Source organism: Drosophila kikkawai, chromosome 3L, assembly GCF_030179895.1.
Source record: "Drosophila kikkawai strain 14028-0561.14 chromosome 3L, DkikHiC1v2, whole genome shotgun sequence".
In the NCBI taxonomy this organism is placed as follows: domain Eukaryota; kingdom Metazoa; phylum Arthropoda; class Insecta; order Diptera; family Drosophilidae; genus Drosophila; species Drosophila kikkawai.
Genome location: NC_091730.1, coordinates 25,362,409 through 25,388,114, shown reverse-complemented (window position 1 = coordinate 25,388,114; position 25,706 = coordinate 25,362,409). Strand labels below are relative to the sequence as shown.

The 25,706-nt window shown below is 48.1% G+C and overlaps 2 protein-coding genes across 7 annotated transcripts in view; one reads left to right on the top strand and one right to left on the bottom strand.

Moving 5' to 3' along the window:
- Ten-m (teneurin transmembrane protein Ten-m) overlaps nt 1-25,706 on the top strand; it is a 347,516-nt gene that overhangs the window by 296,404 nt on the left and 25,406 nt on the right. For all 6 annotated transcript variants that reach the window (XM_070285186.1, XM_070285185.1, XM_070285184.1 and 3 more), the window contains one exon: nt 3,527-3,706. In XM_070285186.1, the coding sequence (XP_070141287.1) occupies nt 3,527-3,706 (180 nt within the window). The remainder of the gene's footprint in view (nt 1-3,526; nt 3,707-25,706) is intronic.
- LOC108084758 (uncharacterized) lies at nt 13,558-14,451 on the bottom strand. The gene is made up of 2 exons (XM_017181073.3): nt 14,044-14,451; nt 13,558-13,898 (listed from the first exon to the last, which is right to left on the bottom strand). The coding sequence occupies exons 1-2, from the start codon at nt 14,398-14,400 to the stop codon at nt 13,638-13,640; spliced, it is 618 nt and encodes a 205-aa protein (XP_017036562.1). The 5' UTR covers nt 14,401-14,451; the 3' UTR covers nt 13,558-13,637.

Genomic DNA, 25,706 nt, shown 5'->3' with positions numbered 1-25,706 from the left:
CCTGCTGCCCACCTGGGAACGCCGGCAGGCAGGCAGTCGGGCAGGCGGACGGGCTCGGGATGCCTCATTTTCATTACTCCAGTTTCGCCTTCGCCTTCGTCCTCCCTATGCTGGCAGCAATTCATGCTTAACTGACATTTCAGCTGTCATACCGAAAGTGTTTTGCATTTCTCTCTCGTCAAGGGAGCCAGGAGCTGAGGAAGAATCTGTTGCTGCCGCTTCTGCTGCTGCTGCTGCCTCCGAAGGTGTTGGCATGCCCCCGCTTGCCAGCTCTCATTGCCCATTGTTGGCATGCCACAAGCAGCTGGTGTCGCCTTTCGATCCCCCTCTTCCTCTATCTCTTAATTTAATTAACATATTTCACTCGGCAGCGCATGCCGTGCCCATGCCGCCTGAATGTTTTCATTCCCGGCCCGACCGTTTCCCTAATTGAAGTTGAAGCCGAAGCTGCCCAGCCACCGACTTATACCTCATGTCCCTAAAATCCCTTCAATTTGGCGGGAATACTTTTTAGCATTTTGGCTGATTTTCCATTCTGTCGAATGTAGCTAGTTTCCTTTTCTTTTTTTAGCTGCTGAGTGCATTATAAAAACATTAAATGCAAGCCAAAAAAAGCAGAGCACTTACCAAACAGTGGGCCACGAGCAGGAAAATTCGCTTTGTCACACACACATTTGGGGGAAAACCGCCACAAATGCTGCACCCACTCCACACCCTTGTCCTGCCTCTGCCCATGCCCCTTGTCCCATGTTATCACTAAGCTCGCCTCGCTTTTTCATGCTCCGTCTGACGAAATGCCATTACACATTTTGCGTACCCTAAAAACAGCAGCAGCGCATTCACATTCAAAATGACAACGACAATGGCAACAGCAGCGCCAGCAGAGGAGGAGCAACACCAACAACAGCGACTTCACAAGCAACAACACAAGCAAACAACACACAAACACACTCACACAGAGATCGAGGCAGTGGAAAAATAAACGCTGGGGGTTGTAGAAATGAAGATAAGCTGCTTATCAGCGCCATTCCCAGTAGTTGCCCGTTGTTCATTCGTTTGGCTCTGCTCCTTTTCCCCCCTTCCCTCTGCTGCTCCTGGTCCATCATCTAGGTCTTGTTCTTCCCGCCTCTGACTGCGCTTTAAGTGGTCGCTTGGCATTCGCATTGGCCCCCAGATCATGCCTGCCTGTGTATGTGCAAGTAGATGCGGATGTACATAGATGCGAATGCGGATGCCAACTGGCAAGCAGGCAGGCAACCACGACTAGTGGAGAATCCTCTTTGTTAGCCACTTTCGTTTTGGCTCCCAACGTGGCCATTGTCATCGTTTTTGTATTTCTTTCTTCTTTTTTTCTGCCATTTGGCTAAGCCCTTGACTTGGTCCATCAAAACTGAACGAAGAGGATATGCCCATCATTGGGAAACTTTTAAAAAATATCCTCAGTGTATATTTGTGTAGATCATAAATGTCCAAGGATCTTTCTTCTGGGTCATTCAATTTCACTGTCAAATTTTAGGAAAATTAGCAATCCTTTTAAGCAAAAAAAAATGTCCCAATATTCCTGCAAAATAAGTGGTATCACAATTGACAGTTTGCTCTCCTCTTGCTTAATATTAAACTAATGCATGCAGCACGTCACAAACTCCCCGCCCCGCCTTATGTGTATTTAAATGACGCCATCCATGGCGCTTGTCCATGCAAATTGCACTTGGCTACTTTAGCTTAACTTGTGCTCTTGATGACGATATAATTGGAGGTCAGCGCATTGCACGGCAGCACTATAAGAGATCCTTGGCTAATGAATTGGTGAGAAGCAGCACAACTCCGAGTCCTAGAGGCGGCACATCACCCATACGACCTGGAGTCCGCGAACATTTTCAATTTAAATTACCCCGCATCGAGCATAAGCGCCTTAAATCTCAAATCTAATTACACGCAGGCCAAAGACAAAAGTCCACAAATATTCTCCGCCCAATTTTAATCACAGCTGACCGAGCGACCGAGCGACAGAGCAACTTTACAGCTGCCAATTTTGGCTGAACATTTTTGGGGCAACTTTTGGTGCTCTTGCCGTTGTGTTTAACCGCGTGAAATAATCTTCGCTGGCAGGCAGTCGCCGGGCTTCTTCCTGCCTGTTTTTGTTGTTGTTTCCGCCGTTGCCCTGGGAGAGGGGGTCGCGTTTCATTATTACGATAATGCGCAGGCCCTGCGGCAATCCGGGCAGCAGGCCGAGTTCTCGTGGCTCGTCCGAGGCAGACAAGTTGGTGTCATATTTTCCGCAGCTTTAACATCCCACAGCCAGGCCAGTGGCCACTTGTGCGCCCAGATTCTGCCGCTGCTGCTGCCCCTCTGGTCCAGCTTAGAGCAGAGCGCAAAAAAGGACATTGGCAGCAGGAGAAACGAGAATGGTCTCGGCCTAGCGCAATGCGATTACGGCAATGGGGCTCCCAAGGAGAAGCAGCTTCCCGGACTAACTAACTAAGCCAGCGGCAGCCCACACACGTACATGGCATCCTCAGAGGGCGGATTAGGAGGAGACGAGGACTAGGGCGAGGGGAAGGATATAAATTTCGCGCCCGGCAAATCTCAACAAATTTGAAATTTTGTTCCTTGGCCGTTGGCGCTTCCGTTCGCTGCCGTTGCCGCTTTTTATTAGGCATTTGTTGTGTCCTTTTTCGCTTTTGGCGTTTGAATTTGTCGGGCATCCTGTTTGCACCCAGCACTCCCTCTTGAAAATGCTTTTTAAGCCTACAAATGAGCTTAAAATTTTCTATGCGAGTGAATGCGAATGCTTTTGAAATTTATTACAGCACAAGAAGTGAAGAGGATAAGGGAGGAGGCTCACACACATAGACACACTTCGACGCCCCGAGTGTGTGGGGATGAGTTTCAAAGGCACTTTGGCACCCGATTTCCATGCTCCTCCTTCTCGTTCTCATTTTCGCCCTCTCAGCGGCATTGAAATTTTTGAGCGCGCAAATTGAATTTCATTTTCTATGTTTTCCTCTTATTTTTATTTATATATATATCTGGTTTCTCGTTTTGGCAATTGCCTTTTGCCTGGTAATTCTCGGTATTTTAGAGTTTTGTATCTATTCCTCCGCCTCCTCTGCCTTTTTTGCATCTGTGTTCAAGTTTCCGTGTTTGTTTGTTTAGCGCTCTCGATGGGGGGACGGGAAAATGGGGAAGGGAAGGAGACAAATTGAATTTTCTATGCTGTTAAATAATTTCATTTCGATTTGTTCCTTTCGCCTGATTTTTGTGCCCAGCATTCAATGCGAACTGATTGCAGCAGACGTCCCCGCCCCTTCACTAAATCCATTTGAAGCTGTTGAAAAATTCAGGAAATACTTTTAGTGGGGACTATGCGCAGTGATTTCGAATAAAATACGCGATTTGACATCAGTTAGTTTCACGGGGCCTGGTAGCGAAATGCAATTAGGGTAAAAAGAGGTTCCCGGCTTGGGCGAAAATATTTTGTGGCACGCCCCCGACTAATACTCCGTATTTTTGCACCTATTTTCAGGCTTCCTCCTGGAAGGAGTCACGCCAACGGCTCCGCCGGACGTTCCGCCGCGTAATCCGACAATGAGTCGCATGCAAAATGGTCGTTTAACCGCCAGCAATCCCAATGACGTTGACTTTGAGCCATCTTGTTTGGTGCGAACGCCATCGGGCAACGTTTACATTCCCAGTGGAAATCTAAGTGAGTAAACCCCGATAGATCGTCATGTCCACATCCCCACAACCCGACATCCCCACAACCCCACAACCCACATATATCTACATATATATCCCATTTGAAAAGTGTGCCGCTCGGCAGACCGCGCCTCTTCCCCACTATTCTGGCTCACTAAAAGCCTCCGCAAAGCAATTTTTGCAGCCATATGCAAATTCAACCCGCAGCGAGCTCAAACCCCAACCCCAACCCAAAACCTCCCTTCCCGCTCCGTGGCGACCATCAAAAAGCCACTTGACTCATTTAAATGTTTAGCGCTCGCATCGGGCACAAAAATTCCATTTGCCATATTGCTATAAAAATGCAAAATACTGAAAAAAAAAAATCGAACCGGACGACGGAATAGGGGGAAAAGGCCGCAGCATTTTGCAAATTTTCAGCTCTTTTGTTTCCGATGCGCCATGCGCCTAAAATGCCGCCATACATTTGCCATTTATTGTTTTTCCAACAATGTTCTTGGCCTCTTTTTTCCTGCGGACTCCGTTCAGTTCGGTTAGAGTTGGCCGTTGTTTGTGTTTTCGCTCTATGCATATCCGCAAGCAGGCTTTAGGGATAAAAACATTCGAAAGTGGAGTGAAAATAGTTGGCAGCGGCCACGGAAACGAAAAAAAAAGAGCCAAACGACCGCAGGGGCCTAAACAGAAACCCGGCAAAAAAGAACCACTGCGGACAAACAACTGCGGCTCACATACACACACATACACACACGGCGCAGAGTGGCTGACGAAGAGTTGATGGAAAGGAAGGGGGCGTTTATGGGTCTATTAATTGAATGAAGCCGAAGCGGGTTTTTATTCGAAGGCAGTCCTCATTTTGAGCGATTTTTAGAGGCAGCTCTCTTTTCGAAGCATAAACAAAATGCAAGAAAGTAACAAAACACACACACAGAAGAGGCCTGCTGAAAATGCCAACCCTCCCTGAAGCAGCCGGGCTCGTGTGTATACATTTGTGTAGCACACTTTCGGGCTCCTGCTGCCTCTGTATTTGCTTTGTGCTGCCTTTTGTTTTCCCCTTGCATTGTGCAAACACACGCAGGCACACACTCGCCCACCCCGTGTTTTCATATTTCGTATTTATGCCAAGCTTTGTCTTGATTTTGCTGCGTGCTAAATAATTTTTGCCAGCTTCCAGCAGCCCCTGTTTGCCCCTCTTTTTCAGAGAAACCATTCACTTTAGTGCCGGGCATTTGGCATACTTTCTCAGCCGCTTTGGCTGCATTTAGTGCTCAGGCTTTTGGCCACAATTCGAAGCACTTTAATCTGGCAGTTGCACACTTTTGCCGGCCCATCAATGCGCCAGATGGATTTTGCATGTGACACTGCCTAAGTGTTCTCTCTGTCCGCCAATTTGCATTTTGCATATCGTTTATAGGCCGGCGTCCGTCGTGCGGCGCCTCTGCTTCTGGCCAAAGTGCAATTAAATGACTATTTATGAAATTCTATTTGCATTTATGCATAAATTGATAAACATTCTAACCTGCCTGCCGCACACTGTGCCCAGTCTGCAGAGGGGGATGCCCGGCAGGGGTCCTCGTTGTCATCGTAACACAAATATTGATTAAATTCTACATCAAATTGAGATTCAGATTGCCCGCACCCACACAGCCGCACAGGAGAATAAGCACACACATGCGAGTATATATGTACATATGACATTTGGCAGCGGTCCTACCCTGACTCCTTTCTCCTCCCGAAGCCGGGGATATTTTCATTTCAATTTTTCCAGCAGTGCGAATTTTTATGGAAAATATTATTTGTTGACTTCTGGCACCCACTGGAAAAATGGGAAGAGCCTGCAGAACTCGCAAATGAATGAATGAATCGGCGGCGGGTGCGACAGCCTACGTTATTTTTCAGGAAAACTTTGTCCGCGTCCGCACCCAATGCTGCTTTTGGCTTAAAATTTCGCGATGAGGAGCAGAGCGGCTCCGGCCGATGGATGGGGTATGAAAAAATGCTTATGCACCATATGCAAATACATATAAAAATGGGCATTCTGCACGATTGGATACACGCGCACACAATCCCCGGTGCAGTCGCGCATACTCGCCCAGAGTTATCGCTGAGCAAAACAAAAGTTGGCCCAGAGTTGAAAATGTACGGGTATGGGGACGAGTGTATGTATTTCCCAGAACAAAAATTGTATAAATTGCCACGGAAAGCGCTTAAAAAGCGAACATTTGGAGGGGCCAAGTCTATATGTTAAGGGGGAGCCGCGGGGTTGTGCCCTGCTCTGCTGTGATTCACCAGCTGCTCCCGATCCCGATCCCAAAGCTGCGCCCTTTAAAGCTTTAATAGAACTCCAGCCAGCCAGATTCGAGCTCTGATTGGGCCGTACTTGGCACCTTAAATTGTTAATGACCCGTGAGAGACACAATCGTCCTGTGCCGTGCTCTGCTCTGCACTTGAAAAGGACGACTGAGCATTGGCCATGCAAATGTAACTGGCTTCCGCTGTTGTCTGCCGCCTGGCCCCGCTTTTAACAACTTTTTAGCGCCACATCTCGGCTAGTGTGGTCGCTGGCCATGCCGAGCCACGTTTTCATTATAATAACAGGCCGTTGCGGCATTTTGATGCGGCAGTCTGTGCTGCCTTTGCCTACTTACCTTGCCCCATCCGTCCTGTTGCTTTAATTTTTTATCGCTTTGGTGGTTAGCTTGCAGAAAAACTTTCCACTGTCATTGACCGCTTCAACTCGCCCAGGAGGCCAGACAAAGTCCTCCCCTGCCCGAGCGCCTATTTCAAGCGCCTAGCCCTCCGTCCTGGGTGTCCTTCAGCCAACTTTTTCCTCTCTCTCTCACTCTCTCTCTCTCTCTATGTGCTGTCCAGTCTAGTCGCAGGCCCAGCTCGAGAGTCAGGAGTCCAAAGTCGAGAGTCTAGTTCAGTGTCTATTGGCCGGTCGTTATTGCTTTCGACTGGCTCTCATTCTGGTTCTGGTTTATCGCTCCTGCCAGCCATGGAAATACTCGTAAATTTGCCGGCATTTTTCAGAAACCTCAACTAACCTCCTTTCCCACTTCGTTCCTCGGTTTGCTTCTGGTTCTGGGGATCCCCCGAAAGTGCTTTAAATTTGTATAAATATAAAGGCAAACGGGGGAGGAGGGGCCAAGAGATATGGATAGAGTGAGAGCGGGCACGTTTCGGTTACTGCCGCTGCTACTAAATTCATTCATAATGGGTTTTTGCCCCATTCCGGTGTGGCTGCAGCACCCCTTTGCCGTAGTAGCCCCCACCCCGCATATAGTGTATATAAATTTAACGTTTTTACGTAAACTGAAATTTATTATGGCGCAGCATTGTAATTTATATTTTATGCCTGCTAAGTACGGAGCCCTCTCGCTGCTCCTTGGCCAGTCGGGCCAGCCCGTTGAATGGATATGTGGCTATCCTTTATCCTCTACAGTTTTCACGCACAATTTTAATTTTATCTCCTAACGGGGGAAGCCGTGCCCGGAACCAAGCCCCTATCCATTCCATCTGCGTTCTGGCTGCCATTTTTTGTGACGCAACAAATTGCCTTCGTGTTCCGTTTGGCACTTAACTTGCCAGACGTACATATATGCATACGGGGGGTTATGCATACATGTGCATGTGGCTATAGCTATTCTATGGCTTTGGCTGTGGGCTTGACTTTGGCCATAGGTAACATAAGAGCTGTGGCCATTTTGGATAGTCCCCGTACGTGGGTTTAAGTCCAGCCAGTGCTGTGGCTGTTGCTGTTGCTGTTGCTGTTGCTGCTGCTGCTGCTGCATTTATAGACCAGGCAATAACCATTTGGCAACTAGAAATTGGCATTTTATGTTCGACTGTCTGGCCTGCAGCCTTCCCTGCGCTCCGCCAGCACTCTGTGCATGTGTATCCTTTGATTTTTGAATGGAGATTGTTGCGGGATTTATTGATATTGAGTGCGATTGAACCGGACTACCCCAGTGGGGCCTGCCCAGCCACTCGGTCTTTGACCAAGATACCTGAAATTTCCGGTTACTAGACTACCAGCCGGGCCAAAACTCTGGCAAAAGTACAAGCAATTCACTTCTTTTGCGACTTAATTAGGCGGCGCTGCTTGCTATACATAAGTTGCCAAGTCTGGGCTTCTGAATTTCTTAAAGCATACTTTCAGGTGCGCATACGAAATAACTTGGCCCAGGCCCGCTTTCCTTTGAACCCTTTTCATCCTGGGCCGCTTCCCTCGAAAGTATGCAACTAAGTCATGCAAAACATTAACAAAACAATGTTTGTCCTCATCCTTCGTGGCTGTCCTTGCTGGTGGCATTTATATGCTGCATAATTATGAGGCCCGGATCGACTTGGCTGCAAGGATGCGATGCGGGCTGGTTGGAGGACGTCTGCATAATTTATATGCTTTTAATGATTTCGCCGTTCGCAAACAATTTTTAATGATTTTCAGATGGCAACATTGCAGTGCATGTTCCCTAAGAATTCCCGCAGTCGCTCTTGTCGCCTCCCTGCCTCCGTGTGTAATTAAAATTGCAATGCACTCAAACCGTATGTGGGGGCGAGTGACTTGGCTTTTGTTGCCGCTTATCCCCGCCCCACATAAATATGTTAATTAAAATAATGTTACCCCGAGAAGCACAAGACAAAAATTCAAAATGGCTTAGGATAGCCATTCTGTCGTAGGAGAGGGTTCCCTGCAGGCTCGCCTTATCGCCATTCTGTATTTACAAGCCACGCTCAACGCCTTTCAATGGACGGCTTCCCTCTCAGAAACTCACAGCAGTGCACACATTACCCGACATTACGTATACGCAACGGAGGCAGAGCAGAGCATGGCAGCCGTATGGAATGCAAACAAGCGGCAGCTACAAGGAGTGACTTCCGTTGTGGGAAATGCCGGCAGTGTCTGGGCAACGTCTTTTGTGCCTTTTCTGCTTATTCAAAATAAATTAAAAATGGAAGAGGAAGTGCGGCTGGGAGGGGGCGAGAGCTTAGGGAATGCAGTCAGCCATCGCATAATTACGAACTTGAAAATTCCTGCATGCGGCCGCTAAGATGCCCGACTTGCCGGCGTGGGTATTGCATAATTATTTAAATAATAAAAAGACGCCGTGTATATCCACCGCCCATTTACTTTCTCCGGCGACATCTTGAGACGTGTCGAGTGGCTTAATCCTTTTGGGGACAGAGGGTCCCAGTCCCAGTCTCATTCCCACTCCCCGTCCCAGCAGGCAGCAGCAGCCAAATTACTGTATATGCATTTTTAATTGGAATATTTTTAGAACGCAAGTGAGAGTCAGTGGCACAAAAGGAAAACTTTGATAAATTATATATGTATACCCAAGAGCGCACCGAATTCATATTTCATTTGACAGCTTTGCCAGGGACACTTTGCGAGTCTTAAAGCTTCCTCTTCGTCCTCTCCGGATGATAAGTCATTCAACTGCGATGCGAGACGTAGGATCTTGTGACGTGCCTGCACACCGGCTGCTGCTGCTGCTTTTTGCCATATATATTCCACATATTTAGCTGCAACGCTCTTGTGGTTGCCCGAGGTCATTGCAATTTTGTGCTGCGACACGAGAGTGTCTGGTGCTCACACACCCGCAAATGCATGCGGGCCCAAGTTTACCCCACATCCTGCTCCTCCTCTTTCTCGTGTATGAAAATTCATTTCAATTAGTGAAATGGTTTTGGGATTTGTAAGGCAAACCACCAAAGCGCGCCGAGGCAGCTCCGATGAGCGGAGAAGCCTAGGAGGGCCAAGGGCAGGGCAGGGGACGCACGTCACTTTGGTGGCATGCAATGAGCAAGCTGCAGCGGCAACAGCAGCGCTTGTTGCAACTTTATTTACCTTTACGTGGGGCATAAATTGTAAATAGAGATACTACAACCGGGCTGCATGTGTGTGTAATTTTGCGGCAGGGGATTTGCGGCAGGAATATGAGGCGTGCAGGAAACATGCGACGAGCTCTCCTCCAAACGCGATGTCTTGAGAAGGCCATTGAACCGGAGGTCCTTGATTAAAGGGATCCGATGAGTGGCAAGGGGCGTGCGGCCAAAAGCCAAAAGTATGCCAAGGCGGCAAATATTTAAATTTCAAGACAGAGACCGAAAGAGACAGGGGCGAACTTTGCCCTACGTAAATGTGTATTTAAAACTTTTTCGCTTGTTTGTCCTTCCTACTGCCTGCTGCCTGCCGGCCCGCTGCTTGTTTAGGCAACGCAACAAACTCGTTCTCCTATCTGGCAGGATCTACACAGCGCAGTTTTACTTAAGTTGCTCCCCCGACGACACTTTTTTGACGCTGTTTTATCAGCGGACCGCCGCGGCGGCGACAACAAACACACACACATAACGAAATTTATGCAGCTAACCAAATGTTTTTGTTTCTGCATTTTTATCGCCCCAAACGTTTGGCGAAAAAACGTCAGCAACGCGTGGGGTTGAGGCTTGTGCCAGAGTTTTATTTTCGTCCAGTTCCGGAGGGAGTTGTGTTCGTGGGACTTCCATTCCGGAGCGCAGAATTAAGAGAGAGCCGCGTGGAACGTCTTCCAGATGTGTGGATGTACCCTTATGGTAATAGCCTTGACTTCCAACTGCTCTTTGACCCCCAAAAGTGGACCGAACACACACAGAGGACACCCAGACTTGGCAGCTGTATCGGTCAGAGAAATCTTACTTTCTTGAACGAGAGTGGAAAAGTTTGCCGGGAGGCAGACAGAGGGCAACATATTGTCGCACTCTATAAATTATGCGCATAACCAGAGAAACCCGAGCCAGGAGCCGGCAGCCAGTGGCAGAGAAACCAGGAGCATGTAAAACAGCAACCACCCTCATGGAGCCAAGGATCCTTCCTTCGGTTTGTGGGATTCATTCGCCAGGGCTCGGTTCGGTTTCTGTTCGGTCTCTGTCTCAAAAGAAAGAGAAACCAACCAAGCAGAACTATTACAATGGCAAAAAGTTTAACGAGTCATGTGAAGTCCCCCTGCCTCCGCATCTCCATTTCTCCCTTTCCGCCCTGTTGGCTGGGCTTAAATTTACTATTATTGCTCTGCCTTCTACATGTGTAATGTGGCCCAGGGCAGAGCACGGGGGCAGAAGGAAACCACAGCCCTTGGTAGGGGGGAGTCCTGCACTTGGAACCGTTCACCCAAGGTGAGTTGACAGTCGGGGCGGGGCGGGTGATCGGCTGCTTTGCCGCCTTAGTTATGGGCCTTAAAACTTGTCACACTTGTCAGCAAAAAGTTTCCGGCAGCCAGAAGATGAATCTGGCAGACTCGGTTCAGTTGCAGAGGAAGGGTAGTCAAAGTTCCCAGAGCCAAGCCAAAGCAACTGGAACGGGGGATGTGTGGTTGGTTATTAGTTAACCCAATCAGCAGAGGAATCCGGCCAGCTGAGATTTACGTGATGTCTTTGGCAAATTATCGAAAATTGTCGCGCCAAGGGGCATCGGGCACCGGTTGATAAATGAGATTTAGCGTTCGCTGCGTCTAATTGTATGCAACGCAGGACCCGCTTAAACGGGAGCAAGGACACACAAACTCAGATAATCACAAACGACATAATCACAGCAATTAGGTGCATTAGTTTATGGTCAGGCAAAAGGGACAGCCAAACTGGCAGATGGACAGCCCGACAGACTGATGGAGAGACGGACAATCCGGCAGTCAGGCAGGCCAATTGCCTTGCCTGGTTACGTCAGTTAGCCGGTCAGTTAGTTTGTCAGTTCGCCACGCCCCAATTAGATGGCCTGCGCCTTAGGTTTGCTCACAATTGACAGCTGAGTGACATTGGGGACTTAGGCCAGGCTTATATTTTTGCCCTGCAAGGCGAGCATCGAGTTGACATTCATTATTCAAATGTCGCACCCGCATGGCAGACATTCCGTAATCCCGGCTTAGTCTTTCATCACACAAACTGATTAGGCACCAGAGAGCCCGACAACTGATGACCACAATTGCCGTTTAATTAAAGCCCGAACAGCCTGGAAATCTGGCTGAGCCACAGAGGAAGCCGGTGCTGGTGCTCCCTGACAGGAGCAGGGTTTGGCAAAGAAGCTGTCATAATCATGGAGCAGGGAGTGTGCCCTGGAAGGGGTGCTGCTGGCTTCCCAGCGGGACTAAGGTAGCCCTTCTCTATTATTCAGTTCACCCTCATTAAACATTGAATCAAATGCTTTTATGGGGGAGGGAATAAACCCAAGGCAACTGGGGGAAGGATAAACCACCTTGAGCCGATCAAAACCAACTCGAAGCCTTCGGCTCGCTTCCATGTTCAGAACTTCGATTGATGTTCAGTCGCATGTGAATGGGTCGATAGCAGTTCCCGTACTTTCACATCATCTCTAAAAGTGCCAGAGCAGGGAAAATTAATAGTTTATGCATCTGACAAAGATGTTAGGAGATTTATTCTAAATAATTAAAATAGTTAACCTGCGCACCGGAGGCAGCGCTGCTCTAAACCCATAATTTAAACATTTAATGCATTTGGCAGTTCCGTGCTCGTTGGCTTTATTGCGTTTTGTAGTTTCTGTGCCATACATTAGCGAATCTATTTTTCCATAATTTATTTGAAATTTATTAGTTGGCTGATTGGTTTGTAATTAGCTGGCAGTGGGACAGCACATAGAGGCTGACTCGCTGTTGTGGTTAGCCAATGAGAGTGCTGCACGATCATTTAAAACCCATTTCGATTGGCCTAATCCCTCCCTTCGCGCCCGCGAGGCCTGTAGCTAAGTGCATGCAATTTGTTTATTGGCATTAAAGCTGTTCGGTCTGACATTAATGCCTACGAAAACAGCACCGGCAGAGGGGGATGCTCGCACACAGTTGTTGGCCAATAAACTTTTGACCTCATTTTACCGACCAAAAAAGAAGTAAACACAAACTAAATGCAAGCACAGGATCTGGGGATGTGTAGAAGGAAGGGAACCCAACAAAATATTTGTGCTGGCAACCTGGGTGAGGCGGACTGAGCCGGAGAGATTCCGCCTGGGCAGGTTTCGAATAAATAAAATACAACAAAAATGAAAGAGGAAGCCCGGATCATAGAGAAAGAGAAGAGCAAGCAAAAATATTTGCACTCCCCGTGGCAGTCCAATGTTATTCCTGCTCCTGTTCTCGTTGATGTTGTTGTTGTTGCCGTTACTGTTGTTGTGCCGGGATGCCCACAGCAAGGATTATAAATTATAACAGCCTCGCACGGTTATTTATGTCATGTCAATGGGAAGGGGTGTCAAACGGTCGGGGATATATCATCAATGCATGCGCTTAGTTGAGTGGAAAAAGCTGCAAAATAAAACTATGTATGTACGCTGTCCGCTCTTTAAAGTGGAGCAGAGAGCGAGATGAAAGGCCTTTGAATATATATGTATATAACATATTCCCACTCCGCTGAGCTAAGCCGGAGATCTGCTTTGAAGCTTTTGATTTATTTGCTTGATGGCAAATCATTAATTTGTTCTCAGAGCCAAGCCAAAAGAGGCGGCAAAAGCTTAGCCTGCTTTTCAGCTGCTGTCAGATTTGGGCGACAAACAACCACCGCACGAGCAAAAAGGCATCCGAAAGAAGCAAATTTAAATAAAACGCAAGCCAACAAAATAATCCGACACATGCGCTGCCAAAATGATTGCCCAAGTCCTCGCCCCAAGCCTCAGCCCTAGCCCCAGCCCCATTCCCGACCTAATCCCATGTGCAGTGTCTTCTTCGCTGGCTCCCTGTGTCTGCGTCGAGCATAAAACCGGGAAATCACTTCATTTTATTGCACCCACAGAGAAAACCCCAAAGCCGACACTTTCCGGAGCCGGCAAAGGGAGCCCAATCATTAAACGAAATTGAAGGAGCTTAAATCGAGTTGTTTGGTTTGAAGGATACAAAACTTTTACTGGGTATAGAGTACAAAGAGTGGAAAATGCCGACAGGCTAGACTCTTTCTGCCTCTTAGAAGCTCTCCCGGACAGCTCTGTTGAGTTGTCCCGCCAGATCGTGCTGCTTGTCACCGTTTAGATCCATTTGACTGCGGTACCAGATATCATCATTCTCCTCGTATTCTTCAGTGTCGATGAAGTGGTCGTCCGACTCGGTCAGCTGTTGGGGCTCCATGATGACATTGGTTGCGTTGTCTGGCAGATTAATGTCGCCCGCCAACTGCTTCTTTTCGGACGCACTCTTGGCCTGCTGCTCAGGCAGACGATAGGGCTTCTGTAGAGTAACAATTAATAAGATACATAAGCAAATTCAGGAGAGAATAGATAAGGAAATGGAATGTGAGAACGCAGAGAATCATGTATCCAGAATGTTCCCCTAGTCTAGTTATTATATTGCCTTTGGTTAGCTAAACCCTTACCGCTTTTAGGAAATAATTCCACCTGGCACAGAGTACGTATGTGAGGAAGACGAAAGTCAGAAACAGTCCAACGTCAATGAGGTTCAGTTCAGGATTGTCGACCACAGGGATTAAATTCACCAATTCCACGGCGAAAGGTGGATAGAAGAAGCGGACAATCTTGAAGGTGACATTGGCCGGAACATTGTCGGGAAAGGGCTTTATGATGTCCACAACTCGCAGTGACCAGTGCGATCTCAACGGCGGTACGATTATATCAGATTCTCCCATTGAACAAATAACAAATGAATTTACACATATATATTTCAAAATTGTTGGGATAAAACTGTGATTATTTCTATACAATTTGTTATGCATTTGCTGACCGAAAGGATTCCTTACCGAAATAAGGGAGTATATAGGAATGACGGATCCATCAAGGGCAACTCAATTAGGCCCGAAAGTGCTTGGAACCCTTTCGCCAGGCATAAATCATCGCCTACTTCGTCTCGGAATGGCGTCATTGATTTATTAGCAGAACGAGCCCCCGAATCGCTGCCCTCCGAGAAACTAGTGGCTCAAGTGGAAGCCGAGGTTGTGGCTGATGGCGAAATGGGAGCTGAGCAAAACCATCATCAGTCACCAGGCAAACAAACACGGCGACGACCCATAGCGCAACGGCGTCATACACAAAAAGTGCTTGCATACATTACTCCGAAACCCCAGAGCCGGAATAGATCTGGGGGGTTGGGTCGCGCAGTGGCAACTTGGCAAGAAGCACAGGGCGAGGCGGAGGACGCGTGCTTTCAGACTGAAACACGTACAAGAAATCATGAAATGTTGCCGCCATCATACCGAAAATTGTACGGGTAACGTGCAAGCAATCAAAGTACATGGAGGCAGGACTCGGCCCGACTACGACAGCTCCGACTCCGGAGGAGCGCCCACACGTCTGATTTTTACTACACACGTGTGCTGATGTGACGTCGACAGGATTGCGACTGCCTACTGACAACACCAGCGGGCCAGGCAAAACTGAAACTGAGTTTGAGTCCCGACCTGAGCCTGAGCCAGAGCCTGAGCCTGAGACCGAGTCTGGCCGAAATGTAAAGCATAGTTGACGCAGACGTGCCGAGCTCGACGTGGCAGAAGCCCGCAGTCGCTGACGTAGAGGCTGCTTTTTGCTGTTTAAGTAAGCATGCAAATGTCACATGCAGTCGTCGGAGCCGGAGACGGAGACGGAGATGGAGACGGGGACGGAGTGGGCGTGATAAGCACTCTCAGTTATCAACGGGGGCATTGCATGGTGTTCGGTGCTCTCTGCTCGGTGCTCGGTGTTCGAGCTTGCCTTTCTACTGCCTCCATAAATGATGAGGTACACGTTGCCTTGGGCTGAATTTAGTGATTTCCCAGAGCATGTGGCATACTTTTTATGCGGCTGCTCCTCCACTCCACACGTGAGCATAAGGATTTTCTGTTTATGGTTATTGATTCTGGGCCTGGGCATGGGCATGGGCACGGACACGGGCGTGGAGCGGAGGTGGAGATAGTTTGAGTTATGGCCGTGGGCTGATTTGTGTCAGCAGGAAGTTTAAAAGAAATTGTTGAATACTTTTGGGCGCCCAAAGTGGATTACTCGCATAGTTGCGAGCCCACTGATTGAATTGCTTTGGGGCGGAGGCACCGAAATCTGGGTTGTATTGACCCGGGGAACGGATGAAGATTTCCAATCAACTGCCTAGTTTAGTGCTCTGCCTCTCATCTATTCAGGCATGTTATGAGCAGGCCTCCCATAACATGGCTCCCCTGATAGTTTCGATCAAAAATGCACGGCGTAGCTCGGAGAGGTGTCAATAACTTGGCTGCCTTACTGACACTGACTTGCCAAGGAGCCGTGTCCGTCCCGTCCGTACGTAATTTACAATTACCGCACGCACAGACAATTTATTTTCCAGCGCTAACAAATAAGCTAAACATTTTCGTGGCCGAGGGCTGTCTCGCTCCCAGGTGTATTGCAAATCAAAAAATCAGGCAGGGCCGGGCACGAACACACGCCCGGGCAATCAGTTAAATGTTTGTTGAACTCACCAGCGCCGAGGTCCTCGAGCTCTCGAGGAGTCCCCAGAGGAGTCCTCGCCACTTCGCTCTCGATGCGTTTCTGCCCTCATCGAAAATTGAGTTTGCTTGGAGCCCAGATCCGCAGAACCGAACAAAAACTGAAGGAACACCAGCTCCGGAGAACGATGAAGCGCCAACTTGAAAAATCGCTTGTCGCACTGCGAGGGTAGTGAGGTGGCAGGGTAGACTCACGCGCAGACGTAGTGATTTGGCTTTAAAAAGCAAGGAAATTCCGCAGGAGGAAGCTCGGCGAACGGGGAAAGCTGCCACGTAATGAAACTGACAATTTAACTCACAGTCAGCCAGTTGTTTTGGGATCCAGTCTGGGCTCAGGCTGTGTGCGTGCTGAAAAATCGTGTTATCGATTTAATGCGTTGCGATACACACAAACAGGAGGTTTATATGTATGTAACCAGCCACAGTGTGTGTGTGTGTGTGTGTGTGTGTGTGGAGGTCGCAGGGTTGGATTCGAAAAGGGACGGCTGCCTTTGGCCTTTATCGTTCCCCGCTGTCTTTGTGACTGACTAACTGGCATTCTCCTGTTTGCTTGCCAGTCTTGCCTCTTGGCCGTTCTGCAGCTCTTGCAAAGGCATTTGATTAATTTGCAGTAGTTTTCAATGTGAAATTGCTTTAGTTCCTGCAGTTTTTGTGCAGGACTTGACAGCGACTCTCTTTCTTTCTATTTCCGTTCGTCTCTCTCTGGGCTTAAGTCGCTGTATGCGAGGCCGGCATGTGAACCGTTGAAAGCTTCTTATGGAAATGTTAAGTGATTTTTTATTGAATTTTTAAGCCCCACTTAGGCGTTGTCACTGGAGGTATCCCGAACCGAACCCGAACCTAAAACTCTTTCGTTAAACAACCCTTTTTCCTCAGTATTGCCGACTAAATTAACAACCTTTTCTTGCTCTTGCTCTCGTTCCAGGTACGTATACGCAATTTTATGACTCTGGGCCCCCGGGTGAGTGAGCAAGCGATTGAAACGCCGGCAGATATTGCGGTTTTATGGGGCTGGGGATAATCAGTCGGGACTGGGCCTTAACTCTTTCACACCCACAGCGCGGCAAACGAGCAGGCAAACAATGCCGCCGGCAACAATGATCAAGTTTAACGCGCTTTTTAAACCAAACAAAAGTAAATTGCAATGGCTGCACACGGACACACACAGAGACATGCGCAAATACGCACCCCCCAGATGCACACATGCATACTAATTATGAGAATGCGCCGCACATTTAAGCAAATATAAACAAAATGCTAACGACAACAGGCAGTAGATCTGGGCGACGACTCCAGGGGAAGCTGGGTGGAAAGCAAGATGTAAACGCTGGAGGAGGCGGAACGTGACTGTGGGAACTGGCAACTGGCAACTTGATGAACTGCAGCTCCTCGCATCTGACAGCTTATCGCATCGCCTCCCGATGAATGTGTGATTTCATGTGCTTATTGTAATCATCGTTACTGCTGATGCTCCGCTCCTGCGCCAGCTCCAGCGCCTGCTATTGTGCATTATTGTGATTATTATTATTAAAATGCAAATGAGCCATGCAGACTTGTCAAGCATTAAATGGGGACAGAGACAGCATCGCGGCGAGCGCTGAAGATGCACACTGAGCAGTAAACATGCAAAGTGCTTTAAGCCAATCGACATGCGATTCGCTGCACCGAACTGTTGTCATCATTCCAGTGCCAGTTTTTGCAGCCGGACTGACAGACGTCATCATCAATTGCCGGTGGTCCGTTATCCGGTGGCCGGTGGCCATTAACATAATTTCAATTTGCATAAAATGGCGTTAAATATTACATTTTGGACAGCTGCCGCCTGCATTGACTGACATCGTGGCAGGTTACGGGGCGGCGACGGGTGACGGGTGACGGACGCCTGGCGACTGGCAGGTTCATTGAGCTAATTGCAGGTGCGAATGTGTCGCAATGAGCATTGCACGCCCCTCCAGACACGCAAAGCCGAGAGAGGGAGAGCTGGTCGTTGTTGGCCTTTGTTTGATGTTTAATTTAGATTGAATTTCTGCATAAATTATGGCACACAAAAATGATTTCCAAATTATTGCTGGCTTGTTTGCGGTCAATTTCGACTGCAACTATTGCATAATTTGAGGCTTCGGGCCAATTAAACGTGGGGCCAGCACACACAAGCATTTTGAGCATTTCGAGCAGCATTCAGCATTCAGCATTTATGGGACTGAATTTTTTATTCTGTTGCCAGAGACCGAACGAATGGAGGAGCTCCAGGCAAGTGCAGTTGCCACCACTCGAAGCAGAGCTGCTTCCAGGCAATTTCCCCAAACGTCGGCTGTCTAATGTGCATTTCCCCCCGCCCTCGTCCACCAACTGACACTTCGCACGCTCAACGGTTTTTGATTTGGCAGCTCGTTTGCCAAAATGCAGCAGCAGCGCCAACAAAAACTGAAACGATTCAGCCGCCACGCCACACGTCGCTCGCTTAGCGCATTTGCGAGTGATTTTATGCATATTTCATGGCATACTTTTGCGCGCTATTAGCAGCTCCAAAAGCAGCCTCGGGCTCAGCCCCAACCTCAGCCTCGACCCGGGGTTGTTCCATTCATAATGACGACTGCCGCCGTGGCACAAAGTGAAAGCCTTTCAATGGCAGCCCCGCTATTATCGAAACTTTGAAGTACTTTAAACTCGATTAGCATAACCCAACTAGGAAACACAATCAAATTTACGCATTTGACACTAAACTTTTAGAAGAACTGACAGAGCTCCTCCGGTGGTTGTTTACGCAGCCTTCGCAGGGCCCGAAATTGAGTTAGACAATTAACATGGAATGCGGCGCCCTCGGGCTGGCACAAACTTGGTCTCGACATCGTTGGATGCAGTCTCTCCCAGTTTTGTCTGCCATGCATTTGCCATCAGACATATTCATAAAACGTTCTGGCCCCGAAAATACCCATGGCCATAACCAAGTTAAGACCGCAAACGCTTTGCCAATGAGAAGGCAACAACATGCGGCTGGCTTCAAGATTCTAAACAAGCTCTGCCGACATATTGAAAGGGATATGGAGGGATGCGATGTGATGTGGTGGGGTGTGGTGGGTCTTTGAATTTTAAAACACATTTCGGTAGCTGGTTCTGTCGATCCATTAGAGTAGAATATCCAAGTGGAGCAAGCTCATTAAGCTCCAAGATTTGGGGCCCTAATGTGGCTTTCACATATAAAAACACTGGCTCTGTTGCGATGCCCGGTCAACAGCCTTGCCAGACTCGCCTGCAGAAAGCCAAGCAAATAGGCCATAAATTCATATTTTATTGGCCAGGCCAGTAGCACATCCTCTGCTGGCAGTGGCCACGGCCATGGTCTAAACTCTTGCCAAACAGTCGAGAGCCGCCTGCACATACTTTGGGGCTTGTGTGTGTGTTGACAATGGACTTGTGGCCTTATGTGCATTATGTGATGTGATTGCATGTGTGTACAGGTGTACAGGTGCCGCCTGGCCAAGCAGTTTCGCACCCTGCGAAAATCAATTTGCGGGACAAGTCCAAAAGTCAATCCTTTAGATTTCGATTTCGACTTTGATTTGGGTTTCTTCTGCCCCACTCCGCTCGTTGCTTGGGGCCAATAAATAATCTAAAAGTTGATTAATATCTGTTTGGAGATGGCATTAAAACCAAAGCTGGCCATCAATTAAAGCCTCCAACGGATTCAGATGGAGATACTTGCCTAATTTCTATGCACGTTTGATATATCATTTATGAGCGCACACATTCGGGTGCATAAATGGGTTTATTTGCATTTGTCTTTCGCTTTTGTGCCTCCCCGAGGCATTTCGGGCAGACAAAGGCTTTAAAAGGCCGAATTCGCTTTAACAAAAACCGCCTGGCCGGAACAGCGTGCGCAGATAATGCAATTTGATTATTTTGCACTATCAACTAATTAAAATTATGGAAAATATAATAATTACTACCCCTTCTCGCCGTTCTGCCATGGGCTGCTGCCCTATAATCGGCTCAATAAATTAGCGCGATAAAAACGGCACGGAAATGAGGCGAAAAATTGCAAAGGACTCTTTTAGGCGCCATCCCCCTTTGGGTCCCGGTTGCCGCCCACAAAGAATGCAAATCGAATTTAAACTTTTTCAGTTCTGAATTTCAGCATTCATGTCAAAATGAATATTTCAATGTTTATAATCAATTAAAAATTGACTTTTTGCTGTTGCAGCTAGCAAATGATTTGACCTCACCTAGCGGTGTCATCTGTCTCTCTCTCTCCCTCTCTCTGGCTTTGTACAGCTGTCTCCCTCTAGTGCCAGGACACAGAGCACTTAATGCAATTTGCATTCCGATGTTTTTGTGTTTGCATTTTGCATAAAAGCCGAAACTATCCTGCCTGGCTCTGTGTGTCTCCTGTATAAATTTCAATTTGGCCTGGAAAACTATGCATTTTGCAGCTGTCAAGGAAATTATTGTCTGCCAGGCCAAGTCCTGATACGTTGTCGGTTTAATTAAGCAACAACAAAAGAGAACACGACTTCTTCTCGGGGCCGGACTGTGAATTGTGTAATGTATGTGTGCACTCCCTCTCTCTTTCTCCGGTTAAAGTGTTAATTTTATTGACATGTGACAGCCAAACAAACAATTTGTTTGCCCCGAAGCCGAATTGTTTGACTGCCAATGTTATTTGTGGTCGCAATGGACGTTTTAAACGAATTTAATAACCTGCAACTGGACGGACGCAGGTAGGAAGCCCAGCCCAGCAGAGGGAGTGGAAAATGGATGGGCAAACTGTAAAAAAGAAAACATTAATCAGCGTTAAAAGTCGCATTAGCAGTAAACGAAACGGGGAGCGGCAGGGGCAAGGGATCATCCAGTGGTTCGAGAGGAAGCTAGCAAATTACTGAAGCGAACCAAAACCGAACCAAACCCAAAAAGCAATCCAACAGTCGAAACACAAAACGCAAAAGTCAAAGAAAATTGGTGGAGGCGAAGGACGGCGAACGCAGGGCACGCGATGGTGGCCAAATGAGTGACTGGCAGTGAAAATCATTAAAAAGTCGTAAAAATCAAGGAAAATGGTAAACAACAACCAGCTCGAAAAACAGAACCGAAAATGCGAAAAAAGGGAAAAGGGGAAGCGGAAAACGGAAAGCGGAGGGAGGCCAGGCGGGGATCCAACCGAAAATACGCACGCTTTATAATTAGAATTTAATCAAGCGCAAATCGCAAGCGTTCGCAATTTTCCGGGGGAAAAGGGGTTGCTCTGGTGGAGACACCCTTCCCTCCCTTCCTCCCCCTGAAGGGGCTGACTGCGTGCAGCTATTGTTTAAAGTGTAATTAAAAGCGTCGTGGAAACCTTTTAGTGTGCAATGCAGGACGCAGGACGATGATATTAAATTTCCTCCTAAAACGCACAAACAACAAAGGGAAGCAGAGCTTTACAGCATGCTTTTAGGCACGGCTTAAAATAAAACTCCATTAGGCCCCGACCCGACCCGAACCCGGCTAATTTTTGCTGACCTCTGCCAATTGATGGAGGCGCTGGGCCGGAATGGGTCCCAGCCCCTGAAGGGCCCCGTTTTGCATGAGTCATCTAGCAAATGATGCGACCGCTTTGGGTCATTCAATCTTTGCCAATAACAGGAGAGTGACGGAACAGGAGCGAGCCGGAAAACGATGGTGAAAGCGAAAGGCCAGTCAGTCAGTGAAGCTGAGTCGAAAAAGGCAATCCATCAATACGCCCTGCAACCGGCACCTTTATTGGTAAAGTTTCGGTACACACTCGCAGTATTTGGAGCACGGCTCACCTTGTACTGCTAAGTGGGCCAAAAATAGCACCCAACTATGCCAGCCAGCCCTTCTGACATTCTAATTACCGGCAGCCGAGCCACGACAGGACACGACGCACGGCATAAACTTTAGCCATAAACAAATTTTAATGGAGCAATTATAAGCAGCGTCTGGAAAGGCCACGCAACAAATTGTTAGGGAAAAACTGCGCAATTTTCATAACTAAAAGGCAAACTATTTTTGCACTCCGTTGGCAGAGCTGAGAATGGGAGGAGGGAGCTGGGATTTGGAAACACGTCAAATGCAAATGTGTAACACTTGGAGCCACGCACGAGCACACGGAAAGGTTACTCGGATGATGACGCATGCAACTGTAAAAATGCCGCTAAACGTCTTTAAAATGGCGCCCAACCCCATTTTGGCCACCCCAGGAATTCACCTCATTGATATGCAGTTACTCCGGGCTCTTTTCGTGCTTATCAGCGTACGAAATCAGCAAACAGCCGGCAGAGGAATATCTTTATAAAGGCCAGACCCCCTTTCCCACGCCGCCTCCACAACAAGTCATTCATCGAGTGACTCACAGCACAGTTAACCCTTGTTCAGAGAAGAAATCAGGGGAATCGGCGGCGGCAGCTCGGGCTCTTTGTCTGCGCCAGGAGCTTTTTCTATGCGCTCTCTCTCTGTGTGTTTGTTTTTCCTGGGCATTTTTCTATGCCGGGCCAGGCCAAGACCCCACCCCCAGACAGACACTACGCCCATCGGCCTGCGCTTTGGCAATCTATTAAATGTTGTCATTGTGTTGGCTCTTTAGGCAGGCACACAATGGAGAGGAGCAACAGAGCGACAGCGGCAAAAAATGAAACTTTTGAAGTGATTAAAAATAGTACTTCCCAACTGCACTCCCTGCTGCTGTGCACTTTTTTCCTGGCATACTTCGGTGCGTGTTTGTTTTTGCGAGGCACTGAATCCCTTGCTCGCCGCTGCACATCGATCACGTCTGCAGGGCGTTAATGGATTTCTGGACTAGACAAGAGTTTATTGAACTGAGTCGCCGATGTGGGCGCGAATAGAATTCGTCTGAGCCGTGAATTACGCCCCGTCTCGAGGAACCTTCCCTCCTTCCTTGTTTCCGTATGGAAAGCAGAGAGGAACCCATCTCAACGTGGCCCCATCAAAGTCAAATCTTGGACTAATCGTTTTCTGATTCTCCATAGTGGCATAGAAAAGTGGGCGAGGCAGCAACCCTTTCATCTAGATAGTCCGCTTTGGCGCTGAGCAATAAACGCCTATCCGGCGGACAAACAAGCCTCGACAACGACCTTTGGGCCCCGGACCCGGACCCGGGTCGACCCTTTTCGCCATGGCAACTTTGAATAATGTCATTTTAATTACCGCAACACTCAAATCACAAGGAAACGCGCAAATAAATAAATAACGCGCCACGAATAAATCCATTTTAATTAAACTCCCTCGGAAGAAACACGAGCAGAACGTGAAAAAAGCCTCCTAATTACTTTTGTATGTGGTTGCGGAAGTCGCCGAAACTGGAACTGAAAATGAAATTGAAATTACTTAAACGGGAGCGTAGCGAAGATTTATTACCGCAGAACGCTGGATTTTTTCAGCACTCGGCTAATTTGGCAAGCGTTTTGGGTTTTTGTTCGTCGTCCTCCGTCCTTCGTCTCGGCTGTCGTCGATTTGATTTGCCGGTTGCCTTGGCTCCGTTCTAATTATACAAAGACAACAGAGAGGGCTCCTGCCCTCGTCCCGCCCCTCCCACAATCCAATCAGCCGCTAAGCCGACATCGGGGGCGCTGATTAAAAGCCAATTTTTTTTCCCACAGAAGTATGTTACACAAAACGCGCTTCCAGCTAAGCAGGGCGGATAATTTGCTGCCATTTGGCGGGCTAGCGGGGGTGAAAGCGTTTTGTAATTGAATTGAATTGATTTAGTGGATTTCCGCGGACGCATAGCTTCTTGGCTCTTGGCGGCCTCCTTCGTGTGGGACAGGTGCTAACAGCGCAGGCCGGACGTGCCGCTAATGAATTCTGCAGCAGCACGCAGACTAATTCAATCCTCCCGCGGCTTGTATGCTACAGTTCACAAACAATTACATTTCCATATGTGTTATCATCATTTTCAATTAACTTCCGGCTCGAGCCGACCGCCTTCCCAATCCCATTCCCTCCTCCTCCAGTCCAAGTTCCAAAGCTCGGTCGCCCGCATTTAGCATTAATGAAATGCCCATTGAATTCCGATTTTTTCGTGCAGACTCGGGGTTCCGGGCACATGGGTACATGTCACATGGCTCTGGCCATTACGATTGCATGGCTGTATAACAGTTTGCGTGGGCCACGAGCGGTGAGTGGGTAGCACAGCTTTGTTGCCGCACATCATTTTTATTGCATAACGAAAATTGTCAAAATTGTCAGCCACTGCGCCTGCCTTGCTCGCTCCAGTGGCTGCAATCCCAACATGCATTCATTGATGTATGCATGGATGTATGGATGTGGTCGAACCCGCCCCCTGCCCCAGCTATCATTGCAAAATTTCATTTCCGGCGAGGCCCGGACCGACAGGTAATGCGCCAACACCCCGCCTCATCATCGTTGCTCATCACCAACCCCTTTTCGCTGTTTTTGACAATTTTCATGTTTCAATTTTTCATTATGTGCAACGAGCGGCGGCCTTTGTTGCTCCGATATTATTTATGCACAATGCTGGTGGGGGCGGGGCCACATAATGCTCTCATTCCGCACCCCGCACCCCGTACGCCGCAAAATGCAAAATTCCGATCGGTTTTATAGAATGTTGAATACTCAATGCCGTTTAGCGCTTGGCAATCGCATCGATTTTGATCGATTATATGGAAGCCCGAATGGTCGAGGAAAACTCGGAGCGGAGGCCACCTCAACTCGCCTTGACCAAGTTTCCCTCGCTGCCTAAAGTTGCCCCAAATGGAGGAGGAGGAGTGAAGAGCGTGCCAGGGCGCCAGAACGCGGCTGAGAACAACACAAATACAGGGCACAATTGTGGACTACGGACTACGGACCACGGACTCTAACTGGGCGAGGCAACTGCGCGTTAATGACAGAATAAAACGAAATCCAAACATAAATTACGCGCTTATCAATTTCATTTATCTTTCGGATTCCGCTCTGCTCTCGGCGAGTTTCGTTTCATTTCGTTTTCATTTTGATGGTTTTGTAATTGAGTAATAAACTTTGGTATCGTTTCGTTAAAGTTCTTTCGACTTGGCCAATTTCCCCAATAAATTTTCGCAACTTTGCTTTGCCGCTGCTTCGGGCTTGGGTTCTGTTTCTGTTTCTGCCTGGTCCTGGGTATCGAGTCTGGCTATTGCCTTTACTCCTTTGCGATAAGCGGCGACCAAAACTTTGGTCTCGGCAATATTATATTCACTCACTGTTATACTAGCGTTTATTGTCTTCAACGCCTCCGATAAGTGACCATAAAAAGTGCCATTATCGAAGTGTGTACTTTCGGCTCCCAAGTTTCGATTCGTTAATGACTTTTCCACTGGATCCCTCTACTCCGTTGGGCATGGGCATGGAAGAGGCGGCGCGGTCTATCAAGGCGTGCACACTGAACTCCATTTATCACGGGCCCACTTTTTTTGCTTCTAAACTTTAAGGCTATTCGAGCGCCATCCATCAAGGGGGCATGCAACCCCAAAAATCCTAGATGCAACCCCCAATAGCTTGCCTCTCACACACATCCCTCGCGACTCGCGAGTGCATATCTCCATAAAAAGACCGATTCATTTCAATCAAATTTAAAA